At 30.8% G+C, this 13,099-nt stretch overlaps 1 protein-coding gene across 1 annotated transcript; it reads right to left on the bottom strand.

The window, feature by feature from the left end:
- Positions 1-12,074: 12,074 nt before the first annotated feature.
- Positions 12,075-12,689, bottom strand: LOC127081465 (uncharacterized). The gene is made up of 2 exons (XM_051021719.1): positions 12,400-12,689; positions 12,075-12,312 (listed from the first exon to the last, which is right to left on the bottom strand). The coding sequence occupies exons 1-2, from the start codon at positions 12,687-12,689 to the stop codon at positions 12,075-12,077; spliced, it is 528 nt and encodes a 175-aa protein (XP_050877676.1).
- Between the last annotated feature and the right edge of the window lie 410 nt (positions 12,690-13,099).

Raw genomic sequence — 13,099 nt, forward strand, 5'->3', positions numbered from 1 at the left:
CAAGGAAGATGACAGAAATCGGGTCTTCTCTAAGACCTCATCTCAACCAAAAAATTATGTTGATGTGATTGATATGCAAGTAGTTGAGAACAATGGAGCAAGATCATATAAGGATATGGTTATAGGGTAGAGTGGAAACAAGGACGAGGAAGACGAATATCAGGAAGATGGTGTTGATAAAGAGGACATGGAAGAGGGGGAAGGGATGAAGGAGGAGGAATGTCGTATAGGAGAATATGATTGTTCAACTTTTGTTTTCTATATATTTGAAGAGAGGCAAATTCATCATCCATTGAGGAAATCAGTGATTGTGAAGTTGTTGGGAAGCAAAATTGGTCCCAAGGCCCTAGAAACGCGTTTGAAGCAAATGTGGGTCTGAAAAGGTGTAATTGGTGTTATTCATTTGAGTAATGATACTACCATATTGATTTTACGTGTAAAGATGATAAGAATTTATCTCATTCGTATGGGCCATGGTTCATAGATGATTAATATATAACAGCGAAGAAATGAAACCCTGTCTTCCATCTAACAAATGATAAAATTGAGAATGTGATTGTTTGGATTCGTATATTTGAATTACGTATTGAGTACTATGATGCAAATGTATTATTCTTTGTTGGTAATCGTGTTGGAAGAACAATGAAAGTTAACAAAAATACCTTGTAGCACGAGCATGGGAAATGTGCTAGATTGTGTCTTGAAGTTAACCTCATTAACTTGCTCCTAACAATGTTTACTATGGTGTCCAGTCGGAGGTGTAATATTTTTTGAGGAATAATTAATGTGTGTAATCTCCTAGACCTTGGTATAATATGGCCGAAGTAAACTTGGAGAGGACCTAATTATCATGGTTGTCAACTTATATGTGAGAAATTTGATAGAGCGTTGAGCAATGAACTATGGAGATTGAAGTTTTCTGATCACCGTCCTATTTTGATTTCTCTATCAAATGGCTCATCGGGAATTTAAGTTTGAAATTGCATGACTTCTCGACAATTCGTATTATAAGACGATACAGGCTCCTTGAAAGAATGATATCAATATTGAAGATAATCTTATGCATCTTGAGGAAGCCGATTAAAGGTTGGGAGTACCTTGGTGTGCTCCATAATGGTAAAGCTCTTAAACGTCCGAATATATTACTAATCAGATTAACTCTAACCGTGTAGTTTGAAAAGTGAAACATTTTTCTTTTTCTCTTGTGGAAAGAGTTATATTGGCAAAGAGTGTCATGGAGGCTATCCCGATTTATCTTATAATGACTAATAGAATTCCTAAATATTGTATTCATGAAATTCATTGTTTACAATGCAAATTTATTTGAGGAAAAACAAAGAAAAAATGTATCATGACGTAAAGTGGGATACAATGGAAAAATATATGTTTATTTGACAAGATGTGTATGTAAGATAATGAAAATCGTGTTCTTCTCATTGATCTGAATAGAATATATATACATCAATATTCTATTTTATCGGTGTATAAGTTATGTACTGACCAATTATTTTGCATTCTAGATGTACTTGTGCGTCCATGAAGAATGCTAGAAATTTTATACTAGAAGATGGAGCCGTACAAATTCGAATTTTAACTAGTACGTAACATAAGATATAACATTAGTGGAGTGTACCGAAATTTTATATATATTATTTATGCATGAGTGAGGTTTCACATAATATTGTTTCTAAATAGTGATATAAAACTCAATATTTTCTATTTAGAAAAAACTCAACTTCAAATTTTACAAAAGTAACTTTTCTTATGACATCATCATCGGTTTCTTTTTACTGTGTTTTCACTTTCCTCTACGAGTGTTTATGGATGCGGATCGATCCACGAATCAGTTAACTCAAACCAAATCAATCATACATTATCTGAATTTATTCATTTACGAGTATATTCAATCTAACCTATAACAACCCATAAAAACCTATATAATTTTGATTCAGATATCAAGTTTGAGTCTAACCTATAACAACCCATAAGAATCTATATAATTTTGATTCGGATATCATGTTTGAGCTTTGCAACCCGTTGACTCAACCCATTAATGTGATTTTAATAATTTTTTATTATATTTTTTATTATTTTAAATAAAAATATAAAATTAATATTTTAATAATCATAATTTAAAAAAAAAACTATTCTCCACCAATAATATTACTAGATCAATAAATTTACGTAATTCTAAGATTAAATAATTATTTCCAACTTATGTATTTTATAGAAATAACGTATATGGTAGAATTTTATACTATTATCAAATGTTATCTCATGTTGATGAATTTTATTAGATATTAGTGTTTCATCAAATTTGAATGTTATAAATGAATATAATTGTATTGAGCCGTGTTACATTTTTTAAACCGACAGAAATCATAAAAATAATATTTTATTTGAAACACAATTCGTTAATCCAAACCAACACAACCCATAAATAAACGAGTCAATTCAGATCGGTTTTGACAATAAAATTGTGGATCGGAGAAAGAACTTAATCCATCAAAGTTTGAACGGTAAAATAACAGATTAGGCCAAATTCAAACTCATCCTATTTACACCCCTACTCTCCTAAAAGAAATTCTATTAGAATTTTATAAATATTTATTTATTTAGTACTTTTCTTTAATTTGAGAACGTCTTCACATGAATTAAATTAATAAATAATTAAACGTATAGTATATTATGTTTAGTAAGATTTATTTAAAAGTTTTGATAAGTAATATAAATATTTAACAATTATTAGTTTACTTAAACAAGAAGTGGGTAATAATATAATAAAAAATAATTTAAATGCATTTTTGTTCTATATTTTAATATTTGGGCCTAAAGCACATTTTCTTTTTAAGCAACAACCAAATACTGTGACAAAAAGGTAATGTTCATCCCGAATAGGTTCATTCCACAAAATTTCACAAAAAAAGAGACGGAACGAACATAATTGAGGAAGAGGATCTAAAATCTAGATCCACATCGTAAAAAAAGTGAGTGCGGGATGGGGAAAATCCGTAAGCACTGCACCTTTTACGTCTAAAAATATAAAAATTTATGTTAATGCTCGTGCCTACAAAAACTTTCGAAGAAAACGATGCAGGAAAGGACGGGGCAGACACATTAGAATGCGAGGGTCTAAATTTTTGACCCGTGTCAAGTCCCAAACATTTTCCAACTTGAATGTTTCGGATACTTGCTTCACAAAACAAACCAAGTGTTGAATTTTGTCAATGTTTTCATCTCTATTTATTACTATGATTTTGTGAATGTATCCATAACCTTCCTATTTCCAAAATTATAGTAACATTACATAAATGTGTCTTGTTTTATTTTCAAAATCAAAGTAATAACCTGCAAAGGCAATTCTCAAAAATCTTAAAGATAAGCAACTCTGTATAATAATAATTGTGTCTTGTTTCACATGTTATTAATGTGTTTTAATATGAATGGTATCAAAGAGTTGAGGTTATTGTAAAACTTGACAAGTGGAAATAATTAGTTTTAAGTTTTAACTACTCTACATTCTCTTAACTAAATTATATTTTCAATCCACCACTATCATTGTACAAAAATATTAAGAGCACTCATCCACATTTTAAATTTAATAGTGTGTGACTAATTTGGAACATTTAAGTACAAATGTAGCAAGTAAATTTGGAACGATGTCTTTCCCGCGCTAACGTTATCCAATCCATTCCCGAAGTATAGTGGCCAAAAAGTTGGATTTGAAACGGGGGACCAAAAAGATAAAATAACCTAAATAGAGGGGACAAAAGTGCATTTAAGTCTAAATATTTCTTAACAAACTTCAATGACTTTGAGAAATTTGTAGGGACTGCTATGCTAAAATCAAAATCCGAGGTTCAATCCTATGTGGAAAAAATTCATTATCATGAATGAAATTTAGTACTCCCTTCGTCCTATAATGAGTGATCACTACTAGAAAAACAGTTATTAGCGTTAGTCCTTTGAAGAGCTAAAGGTGAAAAAGCGGACACTACTATGTGTTTAGTGTCAGTTTAGCGTCGGTGTTAGGCCTTGGATAAAAGTTGCGAAGCTACTGGGTAGCGTCGGTTGGAGATAAGCCGAGGCTAATCAGCGTCGGCTACATCGAGGCTAAGAGGACACTAAATGCATCGACGCTACGTTATTTCAAAAACATAAAAAGTCAATAATTATGCTTAGCGTTGCCCAAGCCGACTCTAAAGTCAAGAAACAAAAGTCAACATTTTCTTATAGCGTCGGTCAGTCAACATTAATGTCAACTTACAAAAGTAAAAATAAACTATAACATCGGCTTCTCCGACCCTAAAGTCAATATAGAAAGTCATCAATTATATTTAGTGTTGCATAGACCGACTCTGAAGTCAACACAAAAAAGTCAATATTTTCTAGTAGCGTCGGCTTGGCTGACTCTGTAGTCAACCAAGGAAAGTTAATGGAACTAAATAGTGTCGTCCAACAGACTCTAAAGTCAACCGAGGAAAGTCAATGAAACCTCAACTGCAGATACTCCCCAAACTCCAAAATGCCTCAGATTGGAGTACTCACGCTTCTGGAAGATCATTTCCATATACACAATTTTGTAAAAACAAGTTACATCAGTATTAATGGCTTTGCATACTCTTATGATAATGAAAAAAAAAAGTTAGCTTTGATGTTGTTTTCCGCTGTAATACTTGAATCAAGTAAGCATAAGCCTCTCCATCATGCAAAAAGAAAGCATTAAAGATAAAATAGAACCATGGCAGCTTAGAACCATGTTGTATCTGTTTACACTTTACATCTATCAAACATGTCCTATGAAGAAAATATGCCACACAATGATTCAGTATTCAACTATGGTATACGATAATACAGTAAATTTATTCCTAGAAAATTACTAAATACTATAAAGGACAACAAAACAAAAGGAGGTTCACAGTTTCGCCACTGATCAAGTAGATCAGAACAAAAAAGGTTTATAAGGAGTACTACAATATTCTTTCATTAAACTTTATACACGTATACATACCTCTTTAATTTCTTTCTAGAGTTTACGCTGTCCTATATTATTATATATTTACAATTTTACATGATACCTTAACTACTTAATTTTATCATTTCTTACAATTTATATTAGAGTAAGTAAACATTCAATAAGAATTAACATTTCCCTCACTTCACTAGTACATAAGCATTTACATGATTAACACACTTATTAAGTTGCAATCACAAAATAAATCAGATTCAATAATTAGCTAATTACTTAACAATGTACATATCAAACCAAATAAAAAAACATTATAAGGATAATACCTTAATTCCATGAGTACGAGAAACGAGGGTTTTGCCAACATTCTTCACCTAGAAAACTGAAGGAGCTTTGATATCATACCAATCCTATTTGGCAAAGGGATCTGCTCTGGAAATTCATAGAAAACAAAATGATCAAAACACAGAATTGAACGTCAACACAAAATTCAAAACACAAAATGCAAAGGAAAGATATATTAATTTCGTAAAGTATGATATTTAAAAAGTTGAGAACTCAGATCCATATTTTTCATGGGGGAAAACAGGACATTGAATGAAGTTAGATCCATAAGTATCCACATACAGGTAAACTTATAGCTGGCTGTTACCAGATGAATCCACATTGCATTCAATGAATCGAGTAAACCCATCTCCTTTTTCTATAGCTTCTTTGATACTGCTCAAGTTGTATGAATTTCCATGAATTGTATCCCTGACACAAAATCAATGTTTATAAGTAACTTGAGATATCATCTCACAAAATCAATATTTTGTCCTTAAGTCATATATTTACCTGCACTAGTAAGAGCATCGAGGAGATTAGCCTTTTGTTTCAAGTTGAGAGTTGTTTAAAAATAATCATATTGTTTAAGGCTTGATCCATAGCAAGTTCCATGTTTCTCCCATTCATGAGTCCAAAATTGTATTTCATCACCACTTGGACATGCAACTGTGGGCCAGTTCTTTTGTAAGCTACTTGTGAGATCAGACATGCAAGTGTGGGTCGTTGCTGAATTGAGGCTAACGGTGTAATTTTCATTTATCTCCCATGGATTAAGATCCTGTTTAGTGTTAATAGCTCGTTCATCTATGGTCCCAGGAACATCGATATTGATAAGCTTGCTGCATCAATAAAATAACCAATAAAATTGGAAAGCAAAAATGTTAGTCTTTTAAAAAAGATTGATCCCGTGTTGTGCGTCGATCATTTACCAGAGCAGAACTCCATCTTTAGCAAAATCAAACAATGCATTTGAACATGGATCAATTGGAAGAAACTGCGTCATGAATTTATCTTCATCCATGTAATTGTTAATATGTGAAACATATAAGAAGCCTTCTCATATTCATTAATTGCATGATGAACAATCGTTGTGGCTGTCTTAAAAAATGAAGAAGAACTTTTTGGACCGCCACCATAGCTCGAGTTTGCAAATTTAAATGTGCCTACCACAAAATATCATGAATAAATAAGCTTCTAGATTCAATATATAGAATACCAATAAAGACGCTCCAATTGTTTTCTAAAAACAAAGACACTGCTACAATTGTCTTCTAAAAACAAAGACACTACAATCAAAAAAGTTGTACAGAATTAAATTACCTTTAGTAGCGATTGTCTTCTAAAAACAAAGACATTGTTACGATTGTCTTCTAAAAACATCGACAAGCTTGCACCTGTGTAAAAATACTATGATAAAAACAAATGCATATAGTCAATTGACTAACCATCTATATATCAGATAGAACCTATAAAATTGTATACAAGAAGCTTTAGTAAACATAGCATACACATGTTTTGGTAGAGCCTCTAAAATTATAGAAAAAGTCATACAATTAACAACCACTAACATTTGTCATTTCAAAAAGTCATACAACCTTCCTAATATTGTAAAGTTGATTGAAAATACAAAATAAAGTAGTCATAGGTACAACAAAAAAACAACCCCTAATAACTCGGAATATATTCAAGATCAAGTCCCAAAAAACATACACAAAAAATAATCACATCCAAGATTAATTCGTTCTACTAAGAGTACACGATCAATCTTCATCTAATGACTGATCATCCAAATCGTCATCATAATGATGAGGATGTAATCCAATAGTTGAAGCGTTAAATTTCTTCATCATAAATTCCTTCCAAGCATTCATCTCCCTCTCCATCCTCTGTGCAGTATTGGTAACAGCTTTTGCAGCCTCAGTAGCAGCTCGAATAACTTTGTTAGCCTTAGCAATTTTTTCAGCTCTAATTCTAGCTGCTCTTTCAGCTTCTAATGAAATTGCAAACATAGTGTTGAGGAGTTTGAGATTGTTGGATAAAACTTTTTGATCCACGTTTTAGATTAATAGCTAAATTTGTCGCGCCATAAACCCGGCCACGGCTACGGCCCTCAGCAGCTTTTGTCTATAGCTGATTTACACGCTCTCCATCTAAAACTTAAACATCATCTCCATTTCCTTCTTCAGTTGGCTGAAGTTCTACATCAAATTTCTCTTTGAAAGTCTTCCCTACAATGAAAAAGTAGTTAACATGTCAAAGTTGTATGACTGAAAATTGTGTTAAAGTTGGAGATACATGAAGATAAAATAAAGTAAAAAGCCATGAAAGCAGAATTTTCCAAGGAGAAAATGAGATGTGAGTTGCAATAGGTTCCGATATGTTATATCAAATTATATTAAGATATGCATGTATACTTATCTTACATGTATGTGCAAAAAATAAAAGATTATACTTTTTGTATTCTTTCCTGGGAGATTGTGATGGTTTTGTAGTTGACAGACTTTTAGTGTTTTGAAGTCAGTTATTCATTTGTTATGAGAAAAGTTTTTGGAATTTACAAACTGTTTGATCATGTATCTTTTCCCTTTACAAACTTTTGTTAGAAAGTTTTCATGTATCTTTTCCCTTTACTATTGTCCTTAGCAATAAATGAAAAATAAGAAAAACAATATGATGATATGACCTAGTCAGTTACAATTACATCAACTTCACATGGTAGAAGATGTTGTTTGAAAACTACATAGAACTCTGATTATGCTTCAGGAAACAATATGCATATATATATATATATATATATATATATATATATATATATATATATATATATATATATATATATATATATATATATATATATATATATATATATATATATATATATATATATATATATATATATATATATATATATATATATATAAGAGATGAAAGACATGAAAGACATGAAATTAAATGCAATAAGAGATATTGATGCAGTAGTAGTAATGTCTAAGCTAAGAAAGTTTTGTATGCAGTAACATTTACGAGAACTTACGTAAGTAGATGCAGCACGATTATCAACCCATTCACCATTTTTCCTCTTGTGTGTTTTTAAAAATAACTCATCAGGACGCAGATCCCTTTGAAGTTCACATGACTACAAATAATCAAATGATCAAATAATCAATACAGAATACAAGTAAAATTACCGTGATATAAAGAATCTTCACAATAATTATTATTTGTTATGATTTTATTACTTACAAGTTCAAGTGCAACATCAATATGAGCCTTACGGCCTGTAGTGTGGACTGCTCCGCCTCTTGCAGAAGCTTGATTGGTTTTGTTTTGAGAAGACACAGCCAAAAACTCGGCCTTTTTCCAATAAGTTTGAAGTTCAACCCAAGCATCATCACCAATCCACGAAGGTCGAGTCCTTTTTCTCCTCGCCTTCCCCAGCATGTCGTTTAATCGTTTTCTTCCCTTTTTTTCAAATGCGATATAGACAAATGCATGATCGCAAGGATCCCACGAAACCTTTTCCTAAAAATAATTAAAATCACATAATTAATATTTAATAGCTGATCCGTTACTTGTTTAAATATAGTTTGATCAACTTAAGTGACAAAAGTCAATAAATACTTACTCCAAACAACTTAAATCAATCAATTTTTGTATCTGGATCGAGTGCAGACCAATGATGTATAGGTTTATAAAATTGTGTGCGTATCACATAATTAATTGCACCTGCAACTTCTTTGGTGGGAACCAGCCTGCAAAATATTGAAAAATTCAACTAAATAAGACTCACTAGTTCAATATTATTGAAAGATTCATGATGCAGACTATCAAAAGGATTCAATATACGAATCTATCAATTCTAGTTAGTTATTGCACTAGATGTAACTTAAAATAAAACTAACATTATATCTCATCAACTCTATCCCCCATTCCAACACTTACTCTTTAATTTTGTTCCAAAATATAATTGGTTACAACTAACATCACTTTGTAATAGCAAAAATGAGAGATCAAGAGCAACGAAAAAAGGTAGAAACTGAATCAAGTTCTAATCCTTTATCAGCACCACCACCAAAGGAAGATGTGGCCAAGGAGAAATCTCTAATTCCACAACCTGATCATCTAGATCACTACCCTACCCATCCTCTTCCTGTTGTTGTTGATGATTCCAAAGCTCTTGTTGTATAAAACATGAAAAAGCTTGTTGAAGAACTTAAACAAAATAAGTTGGAAACAGATTACAAACGTTTCTTATGAGTAACTTATTCCAATGAATAAACTGAAATAACTTAATCCAAACATTCTTAAATAGAAATCAGCTGTTTGCTTTGCCAAGTTAGCTTATTACCATCACATCACATTTTCATGTTATTTTATTAGTCAATGACTTGTTTTTTAAGTTACTCAACAATATTTTGTATACTGATTTAAATGAGATTCTAAGATTCTGAGTCTTGTGAGTTAGAAATTGTCTTCATGTTAAGTCACGCCATTCTCACAAAAAAAATGTTTTGTGCAGATTTTGTGTTTTGTGCAGATGGTGAATACTATATCACAAAAAATGAGATTCAGAACACTAGCAATCAAATCACATTATATGAGTTGAGAATATTATTTTTACAATAAATTGTTGTGTAATTTTTTTTCTCGAAATAACAAATTCCCTAGAGTCGGTCAAACGGACTCTAGATAATAAATAAAATATTTAAAAATATATAGACTCTAACTAACTAACTAAATAATATAAAAAAATGTATGTTATTAAATAGAGTCGGCTAATCAGACTCTAGATAATAAATAAAATATTTAAAAATATTATATAGAGACTCTAATTTAATAAATTAATTTTAAAAAAATGTATGTTATTAGATAGACGGTCAGGCCGACTCTAAATAATTGATTTAAATAATTAATAGAAGTATGTGACTTAATAGAATCAATCACACCGACTCTAAATAATAAAACTAAATATAATTTAAAGTTAATGATGTAAGTAGACTTGGCTTAACGGACACTAATTAAATAAATAATAAATAAAAAATAATGCTACTCAGTAGAGTCGGTTAGGCCGATGCGAATTAAAAAAAATAATTAGTAAAAAAAATGTACCTAAATAGAATCCATTAACTTAAGTTTAACCGACACTAATAACGTCTGAGTCGGTGTCCGAGTCGGTGTCCGACTCTAAACTAGGAGGTTAAAATGTCATATTCTAGTAGTGGATTCAGTTGATCATTTCACATAGATTAAGAAAAAAGAATAAATGAAAAAGAGAGAATGATATTTTTACTAAAATGTCTTTGTCAAATATTAGGAATGATAAAAGTAATATTAATTAAATGATAGAATTGAAAAAAATATATTAGAAATTGAAATATGACATTCATCTTGAAACATTATTTTATTCTAAATGGACCACTCATTATACTAATGTTAAATAAAAAAAAAATAAAAGGTCTGAAAATCGTTGTAAGTTTCATCTTCAACAATTTTATATATCTAAAGATATTAGAGTTTTCAACAAAATAAAAGATTTAAGAGAAAAATGTGTTTGAAATTATTTCAATTAAAGTTTCCTATGAAATTTTGGTCATATACATTATTGCATGCCACTTTGATTATAGATATGGTATCAACCCCTTTACTAAAAATTCCTTCTCCATTTCATTTATCTTTTCATCATATTAATGACTTAAAGGAACTTAAACTTTTTGGCTCAATTCGGAAGTTTTAACTTAGTCACCTGACATCCCTCGTTTAGAATATTTTTATTATTATATCCTTTTGCAAATTGTGAAAATTTACAGTTTTTTATTGGAAATTTGTAGTCTATACTAGAAATTTTCAAAAACTTTATTTATTTTTTTACCGCAACAAAGTTACATGTAATGTGAATTTAGAATTTTCGAAAAAAAACATATCAAAAATTGTAAAATTTTCGTTAAAGGTCTGAAGTGTTTTATTAGAAAATTTAAAATTTCTGAAATATCACAAAATTCTTGAAATTTTCAAATTTTCAATAATTCAGAAAACTTTAAAATTTATGGTATGTGTCCAGAATTTTAAAAAATGCTTAAATTTTCGGTATTCCACGTAAATATGTTCAATTTTTCATGCATAACTGTTCTATAAGAAAACCAATTGATATAATATATACATGAAAAAAATATGTTACATACAAGATTACAAAATAAATTAGGATGAGTTCCTAACTTCATCTTCCTAGTGCATAACTCGTCACACATATACTGATTCCGATGCTTTTGCATCTTCAGTACAGTTCTGTCTCCAACAGTCAATGACGGGAGGCAGTGGACTATCAAGTTTCAAATTAATGATTGTTGTTGACAAAATCAACATCAATAATTTTATACATGCTCGTATACATAGGTGGAGATAAGGTAAGAGAGAAAAAGGTAATGTTAAGTATATGACTATGTATCTATAAGCAATAGGGTAACACATATAAGGAATCATTATTCATTTATTAGTATCTTGCACACTCAAGGGTTCTACTCGTAACACATTCCTAACTTCAGAGACCGTGTCATAGAATAAATTAGAAAACAATTGAGGGTGTTGATGAACTTTAGTATTTAACTGTATTTAAATCAGGGGTCATGACTTTTTGCCTCATCCAAGTAAAATTTCAATATCCCGAAAACCATAATTTTCATCGTCACCCACATCAACAATGTCATTAATGTATGGATGCAAGAAAACAGAAAACTGGGACAAGTAAAGATGCCTCGAAGATGTAGTGGACGATTGACTTTGACTATACATACTTGATAGTTGACTTTGAAAACACAACTTTTATGGCATTCATCAACGCAAGTTCCTGGTCCGTCACCACAACCTTCAGTGGCATTTTCTCGTAAGAGAACAACTCTTTGAGTTTCTCCATTGCCCATTTGAAGTTCTCACCCCTTTCATGTTTCAAATAGGCAAAGCCTACCGAAAATGTCAATTTTATTAATGTAACACCAATAATCTCAAGCAGTGGTAGCCAATACCTGTATGATCACAATGCACATGATAAAAAATATGATAAATCAAAGTATGTCAAAAAGATATCAAAGTATTATCATGATGCACATTACCTATCTGTCTTGTATGTACAATAAAAAATCAACACCAAATGAAACATATTCAACTTCATTGAATCAGGATGTGTCCAAAAGATATCAAGAACAACATTTGAGTCTTCCCTATTTCTAGTCCGGCACATGTATTTTTCTCTATGAATAAGACTCAACAACATTTGCATTTCCGTCGATGAGACTCTCTTGCTCGCATTGTATGTAGCTCTAGCTTTATACACCTGGGTAACACTTGTGAGGTCTTCTAGATCTTTGTCTTTCAAAGCAACAACTATGTACAGTGGAGTCATGTTATACTTCGTCATGTCATTCACAAAATTCTTAACTTGTATCACTTTTCCGTTTGGAAAAATAGCAAGTGTACTATTTTGCCTATTATAGTAATAAAGGGAAAATTCCCCGAATGTCGATCTCAAGGACTGCAAGTTAATATTGAGTTAAATTCATCATTCAATTAAACAAAAATTATAATTGGGTTTTTTAAATTCAAAATTATAAAAATAAAGGCAAAGAAAAATAATAATAAATATAAGGGTTTGCAAGGTATGAGGAACAATGCCAGGGAAGGTGTATGATTTATCCCTATAATAATTCTGAGTCACTACTGCATCAACAAATATCAATTACTACCCGTTCTCAAGGGTATTTTCTCCCAAGTCCTTGGTGAGAAAACATTTAATCAATCTACCATAATTTCTAT

Source organism: Lathyrus oleraceus, chromosome 5 (assembly GCF_024323335.1).
Source record: "Lathyrus oleraceus cultivar Zhongwan6 chromosome 5, CAAS_Psat_ZW6_1.0, whole genome shotgun sequence".
NCBI classification, from domain to species: Eukaryota; Viridiplantae; Streptophyta; class Magnoliopsida; order Fabales; family Fabaceae; genus Lathyrus; species Lathyrus oleraceus.

Excerpts from the sequence above, each read along its gene's own strand:
- LOC127081465 (XM_051021719.1), bottom strand. The coding sequence starts at position 12,689 with ATGACTCCACTGTACATAGTTGTTGCTTTGAAAGACAAAGATCTAGAA. Across the intron at positions 12,313-12,399 it reads TGTACATACAAGACAGATAG|GTATTGGCTACCACTGCTTG; the intron begins GTAATGTGCATC and ends GTGATCATACAG.